This window comes from Strongylocentrotus purpuratus, unplaced genomic scaffold (genome assembly GCF_000002235.5).
Source record: "Strongylocentrotus purpuratus isolate Spur 01 unplaced genomic scaffold, Spur_5.0 spur5_scaffold_14, whole genome shotgun sequence".
NCBI classification, from domain to species: Eukaryota; Metazoa; Echinodermata; class Echinoidea; order Camarodonta; family Strongylocentrotidae; genus Strongylocentrotus; species Strongylocentrotus purpuratus.
In genome coordinates this window covers 24,419,326-24,442,669 of record NW_022145599.1, presented here as the reverse complement: position 1 = coordinate 24,442,669, position 23,344 = coordinate 24,419,326, and the positions used below count along the sequence as shown (strand labels likewise).

General features: G+C 36.8%; 1 protein-coding gene across 1 annotated transcript; it reads left to right on the top strand.

The window, feature by feature from the left end:
* The first annotated feature begins 1,560 nt into the window (after window positions 1-1,560).
* Window positions 1,561-22,540, top strand: LOC762651 (UPF0764 protein C16orf89 homolog). The gene is made up of 8 exons (XM_030984529.1): window positions 1,561-1,969; window positions 12,572-12,712; window positions 13,302-13,476; window positions 15,605-15,725; window positions 19,578-19,755; window positions 20,621-20,746; window positions 21,766-21,822; window positions 22,400-22,540. The coding sequence occupies exons 1-8, from the start codon at window positions 1,648-1,650 to the stop codon at window positions 22,477-22,479; spliced, it is 1,200 nt and encodes a 399-aa protein (XP_030840389.1). The 5' UTR covers window positions 1,561-1,647; the 3' UTR covers window positions 22,480-22,540.
* The last annotated feature ends 804 nt before the right edge of the window (window positions 22,541-23,344 follow it).

Here is a 23,344-nt window from a genome sequence, read left to right as displayed (position 1 = left end):
GATTATCAAAAGGTTTTAAACAAGTTGGTCTACCTAAGATATTGGTAAATCACCTAAATTTTCGTTGTCTAATCCTCTAAATTTGATGAGTGAACGAAGGACACGTTTATGCCGACTTCGTAAAATTTCGATTTATCTTCGTCCCATTAAAAAAAAAAAAAAAAATTAATTGGACGTCTAGGGACATAATAGACAATGATAAAGTGCATCATATAACGTATAAATATATAACGAATGCAGTTGATAAAGAATGCATGTACAAACTTCTGATATGTTTGATATGCTTCGCTTATCATTATAACAAATACTTTCGCATCAAAACAAATATTCAGGACATGAAATTTCAGCAATTTTGATCGTTCAAATGTCGAATCCATGTCATGATACAAACGTGATTTTCCTTATCTTGATTACCTTCACAGATAACACCTGGAAATGGACTGGGCTTTATAATTATTTTGTTATTTAATTAAGTTTCGTTCGGATAGACGCTAAAAGAAAACACATATGGCATGTACATGTAAGCCTTACAAACTGTACCGTAATGATGGAGTGACGATGTACCACGTGATAAAAACCAACGAAATCATTACGAAAGCAAACGGTATAGGGGTAAATAGAAAGCAACGAAAGTTGACTTCTGTTTCTCTCTTTTCTGCTTTAATTTCTTTCTTTTTAATGTTTTTATTTTTCCTTTTTATATAAATTTTGTTTAATTTATTGGCTTGCAATCGGTTTATAGTGGTCTAGAGGCGTTAAGAGTAAAGTAATCCCAGAATTGCTTCCCTCTGATATGAAATTGTTGATATCCTCCCTGTAGTACTAGTAGTATGGCTTTGGAATGATAAGAAATAAGCAAACATTATTGGATTGTTGTAAAATGAAATCAAGAATCCGGGATAGTGATAATATCTATATGCAACAATTTGGAAAATACTGGAAAATCACTGGTTAAAAACCAATTTTCCTTTGAAAATTGACCGAAGCAATAAGTTAGTCCACCAGAAAATTGACCCTTCCTATTAAAAGGCAAGTCCTATCGAAAAATAAGTTACTTTCCAATCAGAACAAGTTTGAGCATCATCTATCAAACATAAAAGCAGGGACGACATCTCATGATTAGATTTATGTCTTATAATTTGAATTGACTGTCCCCTCTCCTTCCCAACCCAAATAAATATTTCAAAATAATCTCCCTATGCTGCCGATCAAATCTATCATTTTATCGCACTGACGGGGAACTATAACACTGTGAACATGACTGACAAAGAAAGCGGACAAAATATACAGTTCCTCGGGTAGACAAAGGAATATCCCTTCACTGCTATTATGTAAAAAGGTGAATATGCATGTGACACCTGTTCTACACATTTTTACATAATAGCAGTGAAGGGATGTTCCTTTGTCTACCCGAGGAACTGTATATTTTGTCCGCTTTCTTTGTCAGTCATATCCATAGTTTATCCATATTGTCTGGTGACACATACAAAGACAAAACATCCTAACGATGAATATCCTTATTTAAACTAAGAAAGTGACGTGTGTTCAACCGCGCGCGAATTTCGCTCTACTTTTCGATAAGCTCTTGTGCGGTGCACACTCACACACAATAAGATAGAACTTGAATACGAAGTAACAGAACAAACCATGGCTCAAACCAGGACGTTGTGGGTTTTTTTGCTCACTGTTATTTCAGTCTCACTGATCAACTTCCAAGTCGTCGACGCTGATTTTTACGAGATCAACCAGATTCCCAATGACGACGTCAAAGAGTTTAGTAACCATGCCGCTGATCCGCAGTCCGATACGCGAGTTAGCAAGGCTTTCCGCAGCTGGATTTTCTGGTGGTTGGAGACGGCGACGCTCTCGCGCAGACTTCTGGTCGGCATAGAAAGAATCCTGGACGTTTTTGCTCGACATACCGATGAACTCCTCGTCGACGCGCTTCTTGGCGTAAAGATTTCAAACGGTAAGAAAGCAATATAAATAATTTTGTTCATGAAGTTATGTTTTGATGTAAACAAAAAGCAACCCAGACGAATAGCATCATGATTAGTCTAACAATGAGTTTATCATAAGGAATGGTCAAGATTTTACTTGGTGTGGTATGGTATATAATTATTGTTGACTGCACTGCGCTTATGACTATTAAACGAATATTCACTGTTGGTTTTACTCAAAATGCGAATGAATTCTACCATTTTATGAAAGTGAAGACAAATATCAGAACACCATTAATAGTTACAACATGTAAAATCAGACATAACGTCAATTGAACTGCTCAGGGATTTAGCATGAGCATGCAATGCTTAAAGGAAACATAACATTCTGAAACAGGTTTATGTCAAAGAGAATTTTAATTAATTTCTTTTTTAATGCCAATAAATATACAACAAACGTCTATAATTCAAATGATGTAGATCTATACTTTATATTTTGAATCATCGGACAAAAACATATAGAAAAGAGAAATATGAAAAAGGCCGACTTAAAGGTTATACAAAGTTTTGGTATGGGGTCGTGAATTTGGTTCAAATGAACATATTAGAAGCATATGTGACCCTACAATATTCAGTGATCGTTGTCGCGGTTGAAATCGATTCTAAAGTTATGAAATTATAAATAATAAACTCTTTATGTTGTATAGCTCCCTCTCAAGGTCAATATATTAATTAAGCTATAAAACAATGTTTCTTGACTAATATCGACCGATTAACTATTCCCATTTGGAAATTATATATCACAACTACATATTCTGAAATGTTTATGGTCGCAGCTACCATTGTACGGCCGTACGGCACTATTTGAAATTTATCAGAATTTACCGGGAGCACCGGTAAATTTTTATATTCAATTTTTCTCGAAAGCAGAAGTGTTTGAGGGGTTAAATTTTCTAGTGCTTATATTACATCCACAGGGGTATCCAAATATATAAAAATTGAAAAGAATCACCACCACCCAATTTTCGAAAATTCCCAAAACTTTGTATTACCTTTAAACGAAATAAGGGGATATTTAAAAGATGAATGATAGTCTTTTATAATCATTGTGCTTAGAATGAACGTTGAATGTTAGTGTTGACGTAAGATCATACAACATGTACTAATGTTTGAAAGAAAAGGCCTCATAAGTTATAAAGATTTTTAGTTCATCGGAGAAAAGTTGAGAAATAAATAAAAGTTCAAGAATATTTGAAAAGAAAAGGAAAGGACAACATTAGGGCGCTATAATCTTGTACTGGAGGAGGGCAGAATGAAATGGCAATTTAAAATTAAAGAAAGGTGAACCTAAGGTGTGCCAGAAATTTAGTTTCATCAGGGGATTTGTACACGCTCCAACTCCCGCTCCCGCTCCCCCTTCACCTGCTCCCCCTCTTCGTGTGTGGATCCACCTTTGGAAATATGTATGTTATGTTCTCTAAATACATTTATATTGTGGCTATTAAGCAAACGAATGTGCAGAGCATTGGGGTGTAACCACACCTTCCCACCTTTTCGTTCTCTCTCTCTCCCTCTTTATCCCTTTATCTCCCCTCTCTCCTCCCTCTTCTCTCCTCTCGCCTCTCTCTCTCTCTCTCTCTCTCTCCCCCTCTCTCTCTCTCTCCTCCCTTCTCTCTCTCTCTCTCTCCCCTCTCTCTTTCCCTCCCTCTCTCTCTCTCTCACACACACGCACACATACATGCGCGCACACACTATCTCACTCTTTCGTTTTCTTGCTCTTCTTTCTCTCTCTTGCTCTTTCGCTGATTGTGCTGTCGTGGGTTGTGCTTTATTTCACGTACACATTAAATTCGGGCATCAATTGATTTGCGAGAACACTGGCAAAAAAAATGAATTGGAAAAATAACCTTTAATTTTTTTGCAGTCTTTGAATAGTGAGATTTGTATAGATTCAAAATCCGTCATTTAATAAAACAATAAATTTCAGTTGATTTTTCTACTTCGCATTCTTTCGTATCTACCAGAAAATTACCACTGTCTAAAGTAATTGCTCGAAAGGCAATCGAAGATTCTCAGTAAACCTAAAGACACTATGCCTCTATAATTCCCTATCAACGTTTTCTATTTTAGTATACAGCATTAACGCAAAGACCGAACAGATGACCTTTTCTCTAAACCGATTAAACAAAATTAAAAGACCCTAGCGATCTCAATAAATATTCTATTGATCTGACATAATAAGCTTAACCTCTTCGAGTCTACTGCATGCAAAACCAGAGTTGGTTCCATATACCTTATTAACAGAGGTCAAAGACAGCAGCATCTTACGCCCGTTACGCACGAAGCGTCAATTATCTGACGTACAGTTACGTCAACAGCTAACACGGCCTTTAAATTCTTACGTCAGAGTGACATCGTTCGTAACGTGCAAAATGAACAGTGCGTTGAATTGCTGGGGCGTGCACTGAATTTCCGACAAAGACTCAATTAGCACATGCAATGACGCAATCAAAATGACACCAATGAATTTGCTTTAATAGCGATTAGCCCATACGTCAGTAAATCAACGCAGTCTTTACCTTCTTACGTTTTGCATTGATCTTGTGTACAATATGGCACACCAACCCCCGTCATTTCGTAACAAGTGTGTTGATCATGTTTTAAAGTGAGTAGTCGGTGATTAACTTTTAAACCGGCATAAAGTGCCACTCCCCAACTAAAGTATAGTAGTAGAGAGAGATAAAAAGAAAGATATAGATAAGACAGAATGAGAAGAGAGAGGGAGAGAGAGAGAGAGAAAGAGAAGGGGGATATAACGGAGATTTTAAAGGTAAAGACCAGTATTGGAAACGCCCCAATTTCAAAAAATGAAATGGAAGCTCTCATTACCAATCATGTGAAAGAATATGTTTTGACTAATACATGATGATAAAAAATTTGCCGGGAAACCGCCTACTAATTCATATATTTGGTAAATTTTTTTCTCTCATGGTCTGTGAGAGATATAGGGTAGTCCCATATACATCTTTCTGTGTATAGTGCTTGTAACTTTACGAAGAATGGGCCAAATTTCTTATCATTTTGATGATTTCAGAACCTTGCAGATGCTAGATGCTAGATGATCAACCTTTTCTGATCGATTCCACAACGTTTCTTTCACAATGCAATCGCATGACCATAACTGGTCTTTTCCTTTAAGAGAAATGAGTTGAAGAACATACATCTACGTCTGACACGGTCTGACTCATTGGTGCTCGGCAACAATGACATGTTTACCAATATCATTTAGAGTAATTGCTCTATTTTGAAGATTCTTTTAAGATATTGCTTGAATAATGAAAACCAAAGGCAAAATTATATTGTGCTGTAGGTGTTCGCGTTTGGCTGGATTAACGACATGTACGAGTAAATAAGCAGGATTTTATGACACCCCCAAAACAACAAATAACAAACAAACAAACAAACAAACAAAACCTTCTATATTCTCTCTGTTAGTACAATGGCGTAGCGTGGATTCATAGGAGCTCTGGCATCATGGGAGGGAGGGAGGGGAGGGGGGATTCAAGAGGAAGACATTCAAATTGACAATGCCATCGAATTTGGGAGGGGGTCGTCTCATCTTCTTTCAATAACAAAATCACAACTACTTTCAACAAATCAACTCAATAAGGCAGTTCCAATGGTCTTGTACGTCATCTTCTGAACATGATTTCCATGGGACATACAATAGGGTATTTGAAATTGCCCTTATGTTGATTTTTTAAACTAGTTTTTTTTCAACACGTCGATGGTATGGTAATACTCTCAAATGCCTCATTTAATTTTGAGGATGACTATTCGTTGGAGTCAAGTTACGGTTGGTGACAATGGCATTGACCTTATCTTCTTCATCGTGCTTAGTTAAACGTTAATCATATTTTTGGGGGTAAAACAGACTGATTAAAATAGTAAGTCCGTTTATTTGAACAATGTGTCTCTTTCTTCGGCGAGAGAAAAGGTTGTTTTTCAAAACGTTTTTTAGTCGCATGAACCTTCTATGGATTTATCTCTTTCTGGTTTGAATGTTTCTAAAAGTGGCCACTAATTTTTGTTTTTGTATATACTGTGTACATGGGAGTGAATAGATGTGTGTGTGTGTGTGTGTGTGTGTGTGTGTGTGTGCATGCATGTGCAAATTGGAAATAGAGAACCAACTCGGTCTCATGCATTCCTGTCAATACTAGATGGTTAATCATTTAATACATTTAGTAGCGCGTTGTTCTACAGTGGCACCCCTCGATCGTTCACCGAGGAATTCTAATTGGGTAATTATTAGATAAATTTGATTTGATTGGAAGGTTAGAGATGGAACAATGAAGGGAAGGTGGGCGGAAAGAGAGGAACAGAATAGATGTTTCATCTCTTTGGAATATGATGTATATATTGTACATATAAAGAGAGAGAGGGAGGGAGAGAGAGAGAGAGAGAAATAGGGGAGAGGCTGCGCTCGTGTATGTTTAAGATGTAAGGCAATATTCATTATACACTGTTGGCCATAATTGTAGAATAATGTTGTTTACCCCAATTTATGGACGGGCCGCCCCCACAAATACAAAAAAAAAGAAAATGCAGTAAATTATCAATATTTCATTGCATTTTGCCCTGATCCCCAATAGACAAAATTCCTCTGTGTGGCCACTCTTTGAACCATAATGCATGGCCCTACAGACGAATTTGTCCTGTTGAGGACCGGGGGAAAACGCAATGAATTATTGATCATTAATTGTATTTTCTTTGTTTTGTTGTATTTGTGGGGGCGGCCCCGTACCCTAGCCCCCGCTACGTACAGTCATGGTTCAGTGGCTAAGCAATGGCCTCGTTACGTTGAGGACCCATGATCGAAACCGTGCCGATCAGCTATATTAATGCCCGTTAGTGAGGCATTAATCCTCATTACTGTCAGTTATGACTTATGGACGTAGGTCCCCTAGGTGATTAGCATAGTAGCACACATATGCTTTAGCAGTCACGCGAAACAAACACTCACAAATTATTATTCAATAAAATCTGAGAATTTATACTATTATCTAGATCTATTAGGAATAAATCATTGTCAAAATCATTCAATAAATTGGGGGTAATAATAATTATTCCACCTTTACGACCAACAGTGTAGATGCTGACTTTCATCATTATTCTTTTCGTTGTTGCTATTTATGACACTGATTGCAAAAGTATTAGTATCGGTGCTTCCAGATAAGAGAGAGAGAGAGAGAGAGAGAGAGAGATAGAAAAGAGAGAGAGAGAGAGAGAGAGAGAGAGAGAGAACAAACAGGGGAAGGAAAGATAAGAAAACATAGAAACACTATCCTCTTTCTTTCAATCAAAATTGATACTCAAAATGCAATTAGTATTTAACCACATGGTTTATGGGTAAGTGTAACATTATTAAAATACTATGATTTAAAAATACTATGTCCCTTTTGCAGACAACATCAAATACTGTAGAACCTTGGAGGAATTATGAATATGTCATGTATGTCCTATCTGTGAAATGTTAGCAGTGTCCTAATATTCAAATTATGCAAGGAAACGTCTACTTGCTAGACTTCACTTGCAGACACTATTGAGTGACTGACTGGCTTTTTTCTTCTTTGGTAATAACATACATTTAATGAGCTGTAAAGGGTACATGAGCATTTTTCTACATAACATCAATAACCCACTTCTTGTAATGGCCAAAATTAAACTGATTGAATCTTTGCGCAGCATAAAACGTACGACCATTCGGTACAATGGTCTGAAAATTTAGACTATTACTTACTGGCTCTATAGCTCTTAAGTCGATTCGACAACTAAGAGTCGTTATTTTCCCACTTGAAGACATTTTCAAGCCCCCCCCCCTTTTTTTTTTAGGAAAATCTAAATCTAAATCTAAATTAGTATTATCTTTCAAATGCCGTTGGAATTTAACCTTTTCATTTTTTTGGTTTGCAAATGGGACATAGTAACTCCTTATGCAAATAAGTTTCACTCAATTTGGAAATGTAAAAAGTACTTCCGATAAAAAAAAATAGTTTACTGTTCTAATATTTGTTTGCTGTTTGCTTTCGATTGAGATATTATTTCTTCTTTGAATAATAAGATTATATGCTTCTTAAAATAAATCATAGACGTAAAACCTGTTGAATATATCGGACTGCAATATTATTCAAAGTGTGGGTCATGGCAAGTGATGTATTAGAGTCTCCAAAACATGAATTATAAAGAGAAAGAGTATACAGAGAAAGAGAGAGAGAGATAGAGAAAGAGAGAAAGGGATGAAACTGAGAGAAATGAGCGGTAAGAAGAGAAGGATGAGGGATATACATAATGATGCGAGGCTGCCATAAGGTCCGTTCATCTCAACGAAACTGGATTAGTGGAAGAAAGTGCAAGTGGAAAAGAAAGAGAGCCATTATTGTACGGCATTGTATATAGCGAGGGGAGACGAGAGCGGGGTGGATTTGATACGTAGCTAGAGAGGGGATGCTAGCTGCATGCATGGTGTGCGCGATTAGAGCTATAAAAGGGATCAAAGAAATACAAAATGGGGGCGACCTGGAGACGGTGAGACAGACAAAATGGGAAATAAGAAGAAAAGCCCAAAACTCTGCTGAGATAGAAATCAAGGGATCGGAAAAACCTACTTATTCTATCTTCATCTGAGCTCTTAATCGGATCAGGATTAATTTCCATCTGCTCATACCGCAGACAGTTCAACCCGCTTGATTCCAATTACTAAGTGTATTTTTATTTATTTATTTATTTATTTATTTATGTTTTCTTTATAAAAAGCAGGGTAGTCCCATTCAAGCCGCAAGGCCTGCTTTACAAGGGAGCCCTGCAACCTTAAAGAATTTAACATAAATTGTACAGGCGTATAATAATCTGCATCTAATACTAAACGACAATATTTGTTTTGACATTTCTGTAGTCGCTTTAAATCTTTCATTTTCATTGATCCCCAAACAGTTGAATAATAATCGATGTGAGGAAGAATTAAAATATAGTATAAATGAGTAAATAAACGTTTTGCCAAACAGTGCTTAATCCTTCGCATACATATAAGCGAGTTCATAATCCTCTTGACAACATCATTGACATGGGGAGACCAATCTAAGTTCTGATTTACAATAACACCCAGATATTTAAATTTTTTTACATTTTCTATAAGTTTACCATCCATTTTTATTTGTAATTTGACTGGATTCTTCTTCCTTCAACTTGAAAATAACATAACTTTAGTTTTGTCTGTGTTAACAACTAGCCCATTTTCATTCATCCATTCACATAAAACTAGTATGTCATTTTGTAACTGGGTTTGAACAGCTTGTACTCCATAACCAGATGAGAAAATGGCAGTGTCATCTGCGTACAAAGAAATATTAGTAGTTGAATGCAAGGCTAAATCACATATGTCATTAATGTACATACAAAATAGTAGCGGGCCCAAAATTGAACCCTGCGGTACCCCAGAATGGACTGGAAGGAAATCACTTCTAATGCCCTTGTATGACACACATTGGTTTCTTCCCACTAGGTAAGACTCAAACCATGATAATTCAGTTCCACTGATGCCGAAATAACTATTTTTTTTATAAGAAGATCATGGGGGATGATATCAAACGCCTTTCTCAAGTCTAAGAAAACAGCACCGGTAAATCGCCCTTTGTCAAGGTTATCGTATAACAATTCACAAATCTCCGTTAAGCATGTGTATCCGCACAATAATCAGGATATTAATTTTTGATTGCGATGTTATAATAGGATTGTTATGTTTTGGCTGTCATAGTGTAAATAGCCCTCATTTCAGTTCATTCTTGTGCTTGAAACGAACATTCCGGACGATAAGGTAAGTGATTATAAATAGTAACATTTTCTCTTCGGATACTTTATATCATTCATCACTCACCATTAACGTGATGGATGAAAGCGGATTCGGCTTTTCTGGCGAGATGATTTCACTTATAAGCTGCTATGTGGAATATCAAGTACGATATTACCATCAGATGAAAGTCTCAAATTATTAATGGACAAAACATGAAGGCTACAAAATATGCAATTCTTATCTCCCGCCAGACCGGGGGGAATACGAATTTGTCATTACACGAATTATCATGTTTGATAATGCACTGCGGTTTTCCAATTTATGGCATAAATTGCATAAAAAATGAGAATTGAATGTCTTAGCGCGGGGAGTCCGGATCTATAATTATCGGACCCGTGTTGTAGAATATCGATGTCTACAAGAAAACGAAGAAAAATGAAGGAAGTAGCTTAGAAGTGCGCATAAGCCTGGGCAGATGTTGTCGATGATGATCATCATCATAGTGATGAAGATGGTGATGGTTATAAGGGTGACGATGATGATGGTAATATATACATCAAAACTCACCAGCCGACAAAGAAATTAATTAATTCGTTAATGAATTTTGAAAATTGTAAGCCTTTAGGTCACAATTTGGTATCACCGAAGCCACTAGCCCGTCCCCATGGTCTGTTGGTCAAGGCATTGGCATTGGCACACATTTCTATGTAAATATATAAACAGATATATATATATATATATATATATATATATATATATATATATTACAATGGTTGACCCCCTCTCTCTTTTTACGTCCATTCAATCAGCATGCTTTAAGTATGCATCTACCATTGGCATTGCTTGTTCCAGGTCGTACTGTGTGCTCTCAGCATTGAGTTACATGTATTAAACCGTAGTCGGATATTTTGAAAAATGTCTAACTTTCATAATTATTTGCTCTCAGAAAAAAAAGTTGAATCACATTCCATAAAAAATGGACACAATTTTGTCAAATTTGGGCGAGACCCCCGTCGGCGATCTCCCGTCAGGGAAACTGAAACATGAGAACGAATATTCAGAAAAGAGGACACAGTTTTCTTTGCAACGTTATATTTAGCTTACATGCATGAGAGTGATAGCGAGTGTAACGTATCTTGAGAGAAGTAACTCATCCCCAAATTGATCGTTTTCTGCTTGGGACCGTACCATTGATTAGACGGGTAAATTTGTAATACATACTGCGATAGAAATGAAATGTGTAATAAAAAAAATCAGGCCATGGTCGTTTTCCTTATGTTTCTTGTCTTATTACGGATAGTTGAACCCATAGGATGTGTGGGAGGGATGGGAGGTAACAGTTTTAGTGCCCTCCCCCTTTTCGAACCCGTGGAGACCGAATTGATGTGGATCCCACAGGGAAAAAAAATTGAACTTGTGTCTGAAGTAAAGAAAAGAAATAAACATCAACGAAAACGAAAAACTGCTGTCATAAGTTAGCACCTCCAGATGTGCCTTAAAAACTCAGTTTCCAACATTATAATTTATCCAGGCGTGTCCAGAAGTCTGTTTCGCACGTCAGCAGAATGCATCATCTTTATTCATAGTCATATTCTTGGATAGAACTTTTATTTCAAAATATAGAATAAAAGTAAGTAAAAATGACAGAGATTTTATGGGAATGCTTGTAATGTTTGGACGCCGTCTCATAACTTATCGCTCTTTTCGACTCCGCCGCGAGATACACGAAGAATTCGAGCGCACAGGCAACACAAAACCAAAATTAGTGTAATGGATGCGATGCCGACCCAGCTATCTTTCTAGGCTTTTAACAAATTAAGAAGCCTCTCTTCCCTCGGGAAAAGTCTCGGATTCGAGGGGACAGAATAACAGGTTATGGCATCGTGATAAAGCCTCGTTGTTATTACACCATTGCGTGTAGTAGAGACAAGAGATAATAGGGTTCCTAAGGGAGAGCGTCTTAAGTTTTCAGAGCGATGATGTTTGGTGTTCGTGGCGGCATTGCCACATTTGTCAACATTTGCGTTCTGTGAATTACGAGATGCGACTGTATCGTAAATGACATCACGAATTCCCTCGTGGTCACAGTTTCCTTCGGATTCTTCTTTCCATACTCCCAGTTAACTTGTCATTCTTCATCTTCTTATTATTTCCTTCCTGAATATTGCTGGTGCTGTCTTGTCTCCATGGTAACCCTCAGCATCTTCCATCCGTTCTATTTTTCGATATTCTAACTCCCTTCCTTCTCATATTGATTGACACGGCTCTCCCCCCCCCCCTCCCCTGAACATTCTCGATGCACCCCTGAATTTAGGTGATAATGAAGATATTAAGTAGTACTAGTAGTAGTAGCAGTAGTAGTAGTAGTAGTAGTAGTAGTAGTAGTAGTAGTAGTAGTAGTAGTAGTAGTAGTAGTAGTAGTTGTTGTTGTTGTTGTTGTAGTAGTAGTCATGGCAGTAGTTGTGATATTAGTATAGCAGCATTAGTAGTAGCTGTAGTAGTAGTTGTCATGTGGTAGCAGTCATGGTAGTAGAAGTCACAGTAGTAGCAGCAGTAGTAGTAGTAGTAGTAGTAGTAGTAGTAGTAGTAGTAGTAGTAGTAGTAGTAGAAGTAGGCCTAGTAGTTATAGTAATGGTAGTAACTTTCTGCACCCATACCGGCAAAAGAATTCTGCCACCCTTTCATATGGAAGAAATTGTATAATTATGATCTGAATAAAATCATTACAATGTTCACAATATGTTTAAATCATATTTGAAATTCACATGTATTTTCGCTATAGATCAACTGAATGCAACTCTTGACCGGATTGCAGAAAGGGACTCCGAGATGGCATCAATCATCCGCAAACTAATCACCAATGGAGTGGAAATTATGGAAATCGCACTACCGAAAACACGTGATAAATTCAAAGATTTTGAAGGTAAAAAAACATACAACACTAGAAAGCTTTTTCCTTAGAATACATATTTTATTACGGTCGTGTAGTCATAGTAGTCGTGTGCTGTACCAATCTTTCAAAAGGTGCAAACAAATGATAAATTCTTTAGAAAACCTGTATAAATAATGTTTTAAAAAGTGCCCCTTAAATAAATGAAGTTATTAAGTAAACAAAACAAAGAATTAATGAATAGATAAATTCAAATATAAATTTTAAAAAGAGGAAAGTTTAACAAAATGGTAAGACAATAATCACAACAAACACTAAACCGAACTACGTTGCCAATGAGATGGAATAAGCATTATCCCAGCAATTTCATGTTTGAGCGTTGAATATCACGCTTTTAACTGTTTAATGGTAAAATACAAGGGGAAAAAAGTCTTTACATCTCTTTAATACTCACTAAATGATAATCATTTTCCTTAAAACATTAATCCGTTTAATAGTATTCCGTAGTAGTAATAAATATTAATACATTTGAATGAACGCTTTGAAAATTCAAGGACATCGTCAAAAAGCATAATAAAACGAAGAAAAGAAACAACAAATTATTATTTTCATATGACCACAGTGGTTGGCAGTGTTCTAAACCTGAACATGGACTGGCGAAGAGCACCGAAGTCCTTTTCGAAGTCAGTCTCTCTACATAGTTTGGATGAGCATGACGAGCTTGATGCAGAGTGTCAGTCACCTTTCAACGAGATTCTCTCCGATCATTGTATATCTCAGCTTCTACCCGACGAAAGGTATGCTTCTAAGTGTGGTACATTCAAATGGGGGGGGGGGGGGGGGGGGGGGTACTTGCCCCCTCTTGTATCTAAGAATGAGAATTTGCCTAAGAGTATGTGAATATCGCGAGAATTTTTTTATTCGCGCTAAAATGCTGTGATATTTGTTTGTTTGTTTGATTCCATGTTACATGTTTTAACATAATACAAAGTAATAACTAACAAAATATAATGTTCATGTCGTGATATATATCAATTTTATTCTTATACCTTAAAAATACCATTATTGACAAATCATTTCAAAATGAGAAAATGCAGGAGACCGCCATTTTAAGACAAAGGCTGAACGTAATGGCAGCCTCATGAATTCATGAAATACAAAGACAATATGTTTCTCTTACTCTCTAAGCGATAATCATTCTGGTTGAAATAATTCAGCTTGTCAGTATTCAGTTATGTTTTATATGTTATATATTCACTTCAACTTGAACATTATAAAGAGTATATGCTTTAAAAAAGATTTACTCTATTTTGTATAAATTCATATCTACCCGGCCAACCAAACATTTAAAGACCTTTGATTTAATCAGATATGTAGTTTTGTTTTTAATAGGGAAATACGTTATACTACCCCTTATTGCCCAGGTTAAGCCTTTTTCCATCTGTAATACTGACAATGGTAAAAAGTAGAAGACCAACTTCATTAAAAAAATATATGGAGTCTCTACGTTATGTCATAATAAGTAGACTTTTTCATTCCGGTGGGGAGTAATTAGAAAGATACCATCTATCTATGACGATGAGCGGGTATGAAAACATGTGATACCAATCGCCTCATCATACGATTGTCATTGACGGGTTGAGAGAGAGAGAGAGAGAGAGAGAGAGAGAGAGAGATAGAGAGAGCGTGTGTACGCAAGTGAATGTGAATGACAGACTGAAAACCGGGCAGAGAGAAAGAGGGGGAGTCCGGGAAATAGAGGAGGGAGACGGAGAGAAAGGGGGAAAACAGAACAAGAAGATGATTAAGAGAGAGAGAGAGAGAGGGGGGGGGGGGGGAGAGAGTAAGAGAAAAAAAGAGAGAGAGAGAGAGAGAGAGAGAGAGAGAGAGAGAGAGGTTAGATAAAGAGTTACGATGTAATTTTTTAATTTACATTTTTGATTGTTTCGAGGCAATAATATATTCTTCGCAATTATATGTCGTTGCGACCCGACGGCAAAATGATATATTTAGATTATTATTCTCTGTGAAATAATCATATCAAATTTCATAAATAATGCTTTAATTAACATTAACGAATAATTGTAAAGGGAATTCGACCTCACAATAGACATATTTCCTGCAAAATGACGGAATTGTGGACGGCAATAATATACTTGGGCTCAAAAATTTCCGGTCACAGTTAGTGAGCGTAGACCTTATTGTTCATGACCTATAGCGAGATGGTTGATGAAAGCGAGTTTTAGTTTGAGAATATTCGATCTCTTTCTATTTTAGAAATATGCCTTTTGATCACACTGGCAACCTATCATTGTTGTTCTTTTTGTCTCCATTCACTGTTAACCATAAAGGGCATTTTTATAAAAGTAAAATAAGTTCAACCCTCCCTTCAAAATGGGTAACAGTTATATTACTTTTTTTCTCATAATAAAACTGTTTGTACCGGAAAGATCAATAGTATGTTGAGAGATATTAAGTCGGGTAGGGAATTTGGTACTTTTTATTGTGTTGGTAATTTGATTTTGTTGCTTTCTTTTTCATTTTTAAAATCATGTCGTCGTATATAGCATGAATCGCAGGATTCTGTTTCTTTTCCACTTCTTTATCTTCCTCTCTCCACTGTTTCTCCACTGCCCATTTCGTTTCTTCTTTTTCTTCTTCTTCTTATTCTTATTCTCCTTCTCCTTCTTCTTCTGCTCTTTCTCTTTCACTTTCGTCTCTTTTCTCCTTTTCAGCTTCTTCCTTTCGACTTCAACGTCTTCTAGTTTTCGCTCTCTTCTCTCCCTTTCTCCGTCATCCATCACAACTTTTTGCCGCTTCATCACCCATTCATCATATATGACGTATGGGGTGTCGACTATTGTTCCATCATGTTTCCCATGTTTTCCTTAGAAACCCAAATAACGCATTTCCTTCTCGCCCCAGGTTATCTTATGATACCCCTACACGGTGCGAATTGGACGATGGATGCATTGAAAGAGTTTTTCTGTCTTGTAATGGATACACAGCCACTCATCAAGCCCTCTATCTCATGATAGGTATTAAGGTAAGACAGAATAGTTACCCAAGTGAAGAAAGAAAATAAATATTTGTATATGGGCGCCGCTAGCCCATTTCGCATAAGGGGTTGGGGTTGGGACGGGGCTTGTTCAAGTTTAGTCAACTGTATGTTTGAATGGCAATTCATAACAAGCAAAATTATGCATAAGGTTCTCAACTTGTTCCATTTTCTAACAAGCACCGAAATATCCGAAGTCACCAATCAAAACTATGTCGGGGTCATCCCCTCCTCTCCTCCGATGCCCCTTTCAGGGAATTTATTTATTTATTGATTTCTCTTCTTTGTTCAGGGTAGTCTGTTCAGTATACAAAAATAAAAACCTGGTCTTCCACAGAGCCCTGATTATAAAAACTGCACATGACAAAATACATAAATTACAATTAGAACTTTACAATATTAAATTATAACATTTAAAACAATTTATGCATGGTTTTAGAAAATGATAAAAATCAACTATAAAAATAAGTTAAACTAAAACATGGGAATTCATTAACTGAATATGATATTAAACAAAATAACAACACTTAATTAATGATGAATATACTGACACTACATTATAAGCATGGTATGGTAATGGAGTCAAGTAACATGACAAAAACTGAATCATAATAGACGATGAGAAAGAAACTTTGATGAATCAGAGTATAACAAAAACAACAACAACAACGAACTCGTGCGATGAATGATGATATGAATGGGCAACACACAAGCATAATTTAGAAGGAGAGTAAGTACAACATGTTGACATAACTCTCAGGTAATTTAGGATCGCAATGTTAAGGGGCATTGTTTGTTTGTGTGTGTATATTTCAAATATGCCACATGGGGTTTTAAAAAAATCCGGGAGAAAAGGCCATGAGATGGTTTCCTCTCGCTCCTCAAAAAAAAACTGCTACTACATTAATTGTCAGGTTCAAGGGCCTTTTCCAATTTGCATCGAATAAAACGTAATCTGAGAAGATTCGCTATGACGTAATTGAGTGACCATATAATTGATTGGATTGTGGACCTGCTTCGTAACGAGATACCTCCGATGCAGCAAATCTTCTTCTCACGAGAAGTATCACTTCGGTCTTGTTTTCATTTTCTTGCTTCCCGTTTTCTTCTGTTCTTTGCTATCTTCGATTACACTGTTTCTCTTCTTCTTTATTTTTCTTCTTCTTCACTTGATCACTCCAAGAAACATCTTAAAATATCCGTTTATTGCATTCCTACATCAATTCATTTTTCCATTCGTTATAATCATCACCATCATCATCATCATCTCCATCATCATAATCACCATCATCATCATAATCATCCTCCACCTCAGCATCATCATTATCGTCATCACAATCAGCATCATAACTATCATCATCATCATTATCATAATCATCATCATCGTCATCGTCATCGTCATCATCATCACCCCCCTCCTCAGCATCATCATTATCATCATCATAAAACTATCATCATCATCATTATCACAATCATCGTCAATATCATCACCATCATCATAACCATCATCATCATCATCATCATCTCCATCATCATCATCGTCATCATCATCATCATCATCATCGTCATCATCATCGTCATCATCATCATCTTCATCATCATCATCTTCATCATCATAACCATCATCATCATCATCATCATCTTCGTCATCATCATCGTCATCATCATCATCATCGTCATCATCATCATCGTCATCATCATCATCATCATCATCATCTCCATCATCATCATCGTCATCATCATCATCATCATCATCATCGTCATCATTATCGTCATCATCATCGCAATCCTCTACTTATCCTTTATCGTCCTCCTTTGCCTTCACATCGCCATCATCCTCATTATCAACTAGAAAGTTTTCATATTTTCTCTTTTTTTGCCTTCTTCTTCCTCGTGCTTGTTCTTTTTCTTTTACTTTTGTTGATCCATTTCCATTTTTTATTTTCCATATTTTGTTATTCTCCTTCTTTTTTTTTTACGGAGAGCGGTTGCTAATTGAATTATTCGTTGTAATAAACGTAAATGAAGAATTATAAAGTCAGTTTGGGCAACAAGTGGGAAACGCATTACACCACGGCCGGTGAATTATATGTAGTGACCTATTTTTGAAGGACAAATTGTGAGTGAATAATTTTGTTTACATTTAAATTCCAATTATAACATTTAAATTTTAAATCTTGAATAAATTCTAAAGTGAGCCACCATAGTAACACGACAAGCGTTTCATGCTTCATTTCCTTTTCATGTGGCATGGCTAGGTCCAGCCGTTAGAGTGGGGCTCTTAGTCATAGGCGCACATTGCATCATAGATGCAGTGTGAGGGAGAGAGCTAGGCAATCGAGCAGGACATGGGAGAAGATTTATCAATAGCGTCGGCCCACTACCTTTTGCACATCTTTCTCTCATTTTTCTTTTCATTTCTTCACTGTTTTTTTTTTCTTTCTCGGAAGGAATGAATGTGCCCCAGTCACCCGGGCCCGTATTAAACCACGCCACCGTTTTTACATGACTCGCTCTATAACTTCGATTCATGTTGAAATTAAGACAATGAACAATAAATCGTGTCTTTAACTATGTCCACGTCTACCTTTATTTTACCTTCTCTCTTCTCTCTTCTCTCTCTTTACTTTTTTTTCTTCTTTCTTCTCTCTTTTCTCGCGCTCTCCCTTTCCTCTTCTTCTATCTCTCTCTCTTTCTCTCTCTCTCTCTCTCTCTCTCTCTCTCTCTCTCTTTATCTCTTCTCCCTCTCTCTCCCTCTCTCTCCCTCTCTCATATTACTGCACCTTCCCTGCACCACAATCTCTTTGTAGGAATATGCATGTTGGGTTACAATATTTCTAGCCATTCATTTCAGTTTAATCGAATAAACCGCTTCTACCATCAACACATCAAGGTACAGCGACAGCTAACAGAAATAGTGTTTTTTTTTTTTTTTTTTACTTCATTTTTTTCCCTTAGCATTCTGAATTGCCAATTTGCACTTCGAAGTTGATAGACACGTGTGATCTTATCGGGGTCAGAGTAAAGATGGTTAATGTATCGAGCGACATGTCTTCCCCCATTGAGTCCCCCTTCCTGTTGACTTCACCAATATTTATTTCTTTGGAGGATGAAAATAAGCTCATCTTCACCCTGGAGAATCGAAGTCGTCATAATGATATTGTTGGAGGTTGGTTGGGTGCCATGGTAATTATTGCTGTCCGATTTTATCATCCGTTTTGTGTATGACGGAGATGTCGCGAAGAAGTATGAGATTAACTAGAGCGATCGGATTATAAATCCTTAGGGGAGTAGGCATCATTGTATAGTGTCTATGCAAAACTTTGGCATGCCATTTTTGCCATTCTTGATTAATAGATTATTATGTCAGGTCTTATTCTGTCCCTTGCTCTTGCTACCTCCCTAACTCACTGTGTCTTTCTATCTCTATCATCTCCTCTATCTTCTTCATTTTCTTCTTCTTCCTTCTCCTCTCCTCATTGCATTTATCTTTTTCTTCTGCCCTTTAGCTCTCACTCCTTTCAATATCACTCTTAGCTTAATTTCTTTTTCATCTTCTCTTAGTATCCTCGTTATCCTTCGTTATATATATATATATATATATATATATATATATCGTTCTATCAACACACACACACACACATACAACGCACACACAGATTCTTTCTCGTATCTTTCTCCTACCCCCTCCCCACCACTCAATTTCATACTTACACCTAATCACCCAATTATTCAAATTTATCAATTTTTTCAAAAAAATTGTAGTTTTTATTGTTGTTGGTGTTGTTGGTGTTGTGGTCATGTTTTTTTTATGAAATCTTTTTTTATCCTCCCACTCAGAGTGAATGCTCTCAACAACTGAGAGCCAAGTTACTACAAATGGCGCCCTCAGCTGTGCAACAGCAACTAACGATAGATTCCATTATCGAAGGATACTGCATGGAGATTTACCGAGAATCATTGAATATCAGCAAGGCTGGTTTTCCCCATGATAAACGAGATCAATTTATAGAACAAGGTATGTGAAAAAATTCACTGTGTCTAGTGGCGTATCCACTGTATAGAGGAGTCTAGTAGACACCCCCCCCCATAATAAGAGGCCCATATAAACTTCTTTCTGAATTTTGGCGTTATTCTACTTTTACTTTAATACATGAAATATAGCAAAAAATGAAAATTAAGGTAATGACGTTTGTATGTGCATCAAAGTGGAAATTCATTTTAATGCATGTAGTTTGTTTTGTTTACGCGCGATTGTACGACACATGCTGAGACAAAAAGAGACCCCGCTGTCAAGTTTGCTGTGCTGTTCTTATTCCGAACAGACTTTAACCCTGGACACAAGACTACATCTAACCCTAAATAAACATACCGTTGAATATCCTTAACATTAAAATCATACCATAACCATAACCCCACATCTTTATCGGAATACAAATACCAGCTGAGTGCAGTATATGTTAGATCACCTTTACTCCTGATGCGTATTAAAGCTTATCTGCCATAGTTTACAGGAGGGATTAGAGCGCCCAGCAAGGTCACTGGACAGGTGGTTATCTCATCAACTCAGCTCTCAATTAACATAAGAAAAGGAGGATCATGGGGGACCAATGGTCACCGATTAGACATTGTTTGTTATATAGAGGGCGCAAGTAGCTACAAGTAGTGCAGTGGGCCTTTAAATTATTACAATAAAATACATCACAAAGCAATAAAATAAGTTCATTTTTTCTGTATTGTAACGCTCTCACTCATGTTGGACGAATTGAGTGCGATACAGAGGACATAATTAATATAATTACACGCTAACAAAGACATGATTCGTAGTAATTGGTTTTTAATCTGATTTTTTTTAAATTCTTACCTGGTTTCTTATTTTTCAGCGGTGATCTGCGGTCTTTTCAATTATGTTGATTTCTTTCGACTAGATTGGGCAGAAAGGATACTGAGCTGGCAACAAGCAGACGGTTGCTACTATAGGATCGATACTCATCGCGATCAAAAAGCAGGTGTGTAGAAATTTCAGACATTATTTAAATATGGGAAATGCCAATCTCCGGACAAAACTTAGCATAAATTTTGTTGTTGTATCTTCTAGATGTCCGAAATCTCTCTGTTTCTATCTTTCTTCTATACCAGTGTCTCCTTGTTAGTTATCTTCTCCTATTTTCACTTTTTCCTCTTGTTCTTCTTCCTCTTCTCTTCTTATTTCTGTTTTTCGGCTCTTTTTCTCTTGTTCTTGTCTTCTTCTTCTTTTCTACCTTACCTGTTTTTCTCTTATTTAGACACTTTTCCTACAACTACTACTACTACTACTACTACTACTACTACTACTACTACTACTACTACTACAACTACTACTACTACAACTACTACTACTACTACTACTACTACACTTCTTCTACTACTTATACTACTACTACTACTACTACTACTACTACTACTACTACTACTATTACTACTACTACTACTACTACTACTACTACTACTACTACTACTACTACTACTACTACTACTACTATTATTACTACTACTACTACTACTACTACTACTACACTTCTTCTACTACTTCTACTACTACTTATACTACTACTACTACCACTACTACTACTACTACTACTACTACTACTACTACTACTACTACTACCACCACCACCCCCACCACTACTGCTACTCCTACTACTACTAATATTACTATATACTGTAGGTGCTACTGCTACTACTACTACATGTACTTCTGATACGTCTACTACTACTTAGACGACAACACTGACCGTACGATGACGACGAATACTATTAGTTTACTACGCGTACCCCTACCGTCACCACCACCTTAACCATCACCACCAACACCACCACCATTACTGTCATAATCACCACCACCAGATATTTAACTATTTCATCTCGAAATCAAATGTTATTGCAAGTACTCAAGTTTGGGTGAGTGAAGTAAAATAACAACATATTGATAAATATATATATCATACGTTATATATTGTATTTCCTATTTCATTTTTTTTATCAACAGAACCTGGCGCGTCAACTCTTCACCACCGTGAAAAACGCCATGAATTAACTTTTAAAGGTAAACTAATAAATGTAATAATAAATTATGTTGCTCTAAAAGCTTTACAAAATGATTTTAACAGTTTGGTCATGATTGTCAGCATGCCAACTGGTCCCAACCGCGCTAGAAGTTAGTGGGGGTCTCGCTATCACTAAGGATCGCGCCATCACTCGGCCTAACGCTTATAGTCGGCGAATAACAAAAATTAATGTAGGGTCCAGAACTAGACTACTATTTCGGTAGTAATGGTATGTTAGTGGTAAGGGCAGGGGGTGGGGGGTGTTGGAGATGGATAGAGATTTTAATTCAAAAGTGGGGTGGAACGATAAATATAGACGAAATGATAAGCAGAACATATAAATAGCATGATTTACAAGGCAGCGAAAAAAGAATTATATGCTACCAAAGGAGCATACTAATCTCTCTCTCTCGCTCTCTCTCTCTCTCTCTCCCTCCCTCTCTTTCTATTTCTTTCTCCATCTTTTCCTCCCCATCCTCTCCCCTTCTTTCTTTTTATCCTTCCCTCTCCCCCCCCCCTCTCTCTCTCTCTCTCTCTCTCCCTATGTCTCTCTCTCTTTTTTTTTTTTTTTTACAGATGGTTGCAGTAGTCACACTACAAGCCTTGCGATATCCTATTTCAGCATACTCCTTCGGCATATAACACGTGCGGTCTAGATAAAGTATATACCTCTGAACATCTGATAATAATTGTGGAAGGGAGCAGGCAGGCTGACCCAATTTTTTTTTTTTTTTGGGGGGGGGGGGGGGGGGGCAGGAGATTGAGATGTTACACCCCACATGCAAAATCTCTGTCAGCAAATCTCAAGTTATTCCTGCATATTCGTATTTCGATAGTACGCCCTCTCCTGTTACTTTAGCTAGTTCTTTTTTCCCTATTTAAGACTACATCATCTAAATGTCATATTATAGATTATCCATATTTTTTTTTGTGTTGGTGGTCTATTAAGACTTTCTGTTTGGTCAGTACTAACAAATGATAAATCACATTGGTATTGCCAAACAGATTATGTAACAGGATATATAATAAGCCAGTTCGTAGATAGGATCTGCGCATGGGTTGATACAAGTCATTTATACCAAAATTACAAAACCGTTCAAGACCAATACTGATAACGTGCTCATGAAAGTTATGGAATCACTATTAAACTATGCACCCAATTGTACGTTCTACTTGTTCTATATGTGGAACACAGGTTGAAGTATTATTTTCAAGAAGGCAAACAAAAGGTTCCAATAAAACACCTCCATAGCTTTCGCAGTGATTATTTTAAAATGCACAAAGTGGTACTGCTCCATTTGTGAAAGATCTTTGGATATTTTGGGTCATTTGAACTATTTACTAATTACGAACGGGTCCATTCTGAAGTGTTGCCATTGCAAAACAAGATGCCATAAAACACTGTCCATTACAATGTAAAAAGTGTACACATGCATTGAGTTGATTTACTGGCGTATGTGCGAACTCCCTCAACATGCTTGAATAGCGTATGCAACAACGCAATTGAAATGGCGCCTAATG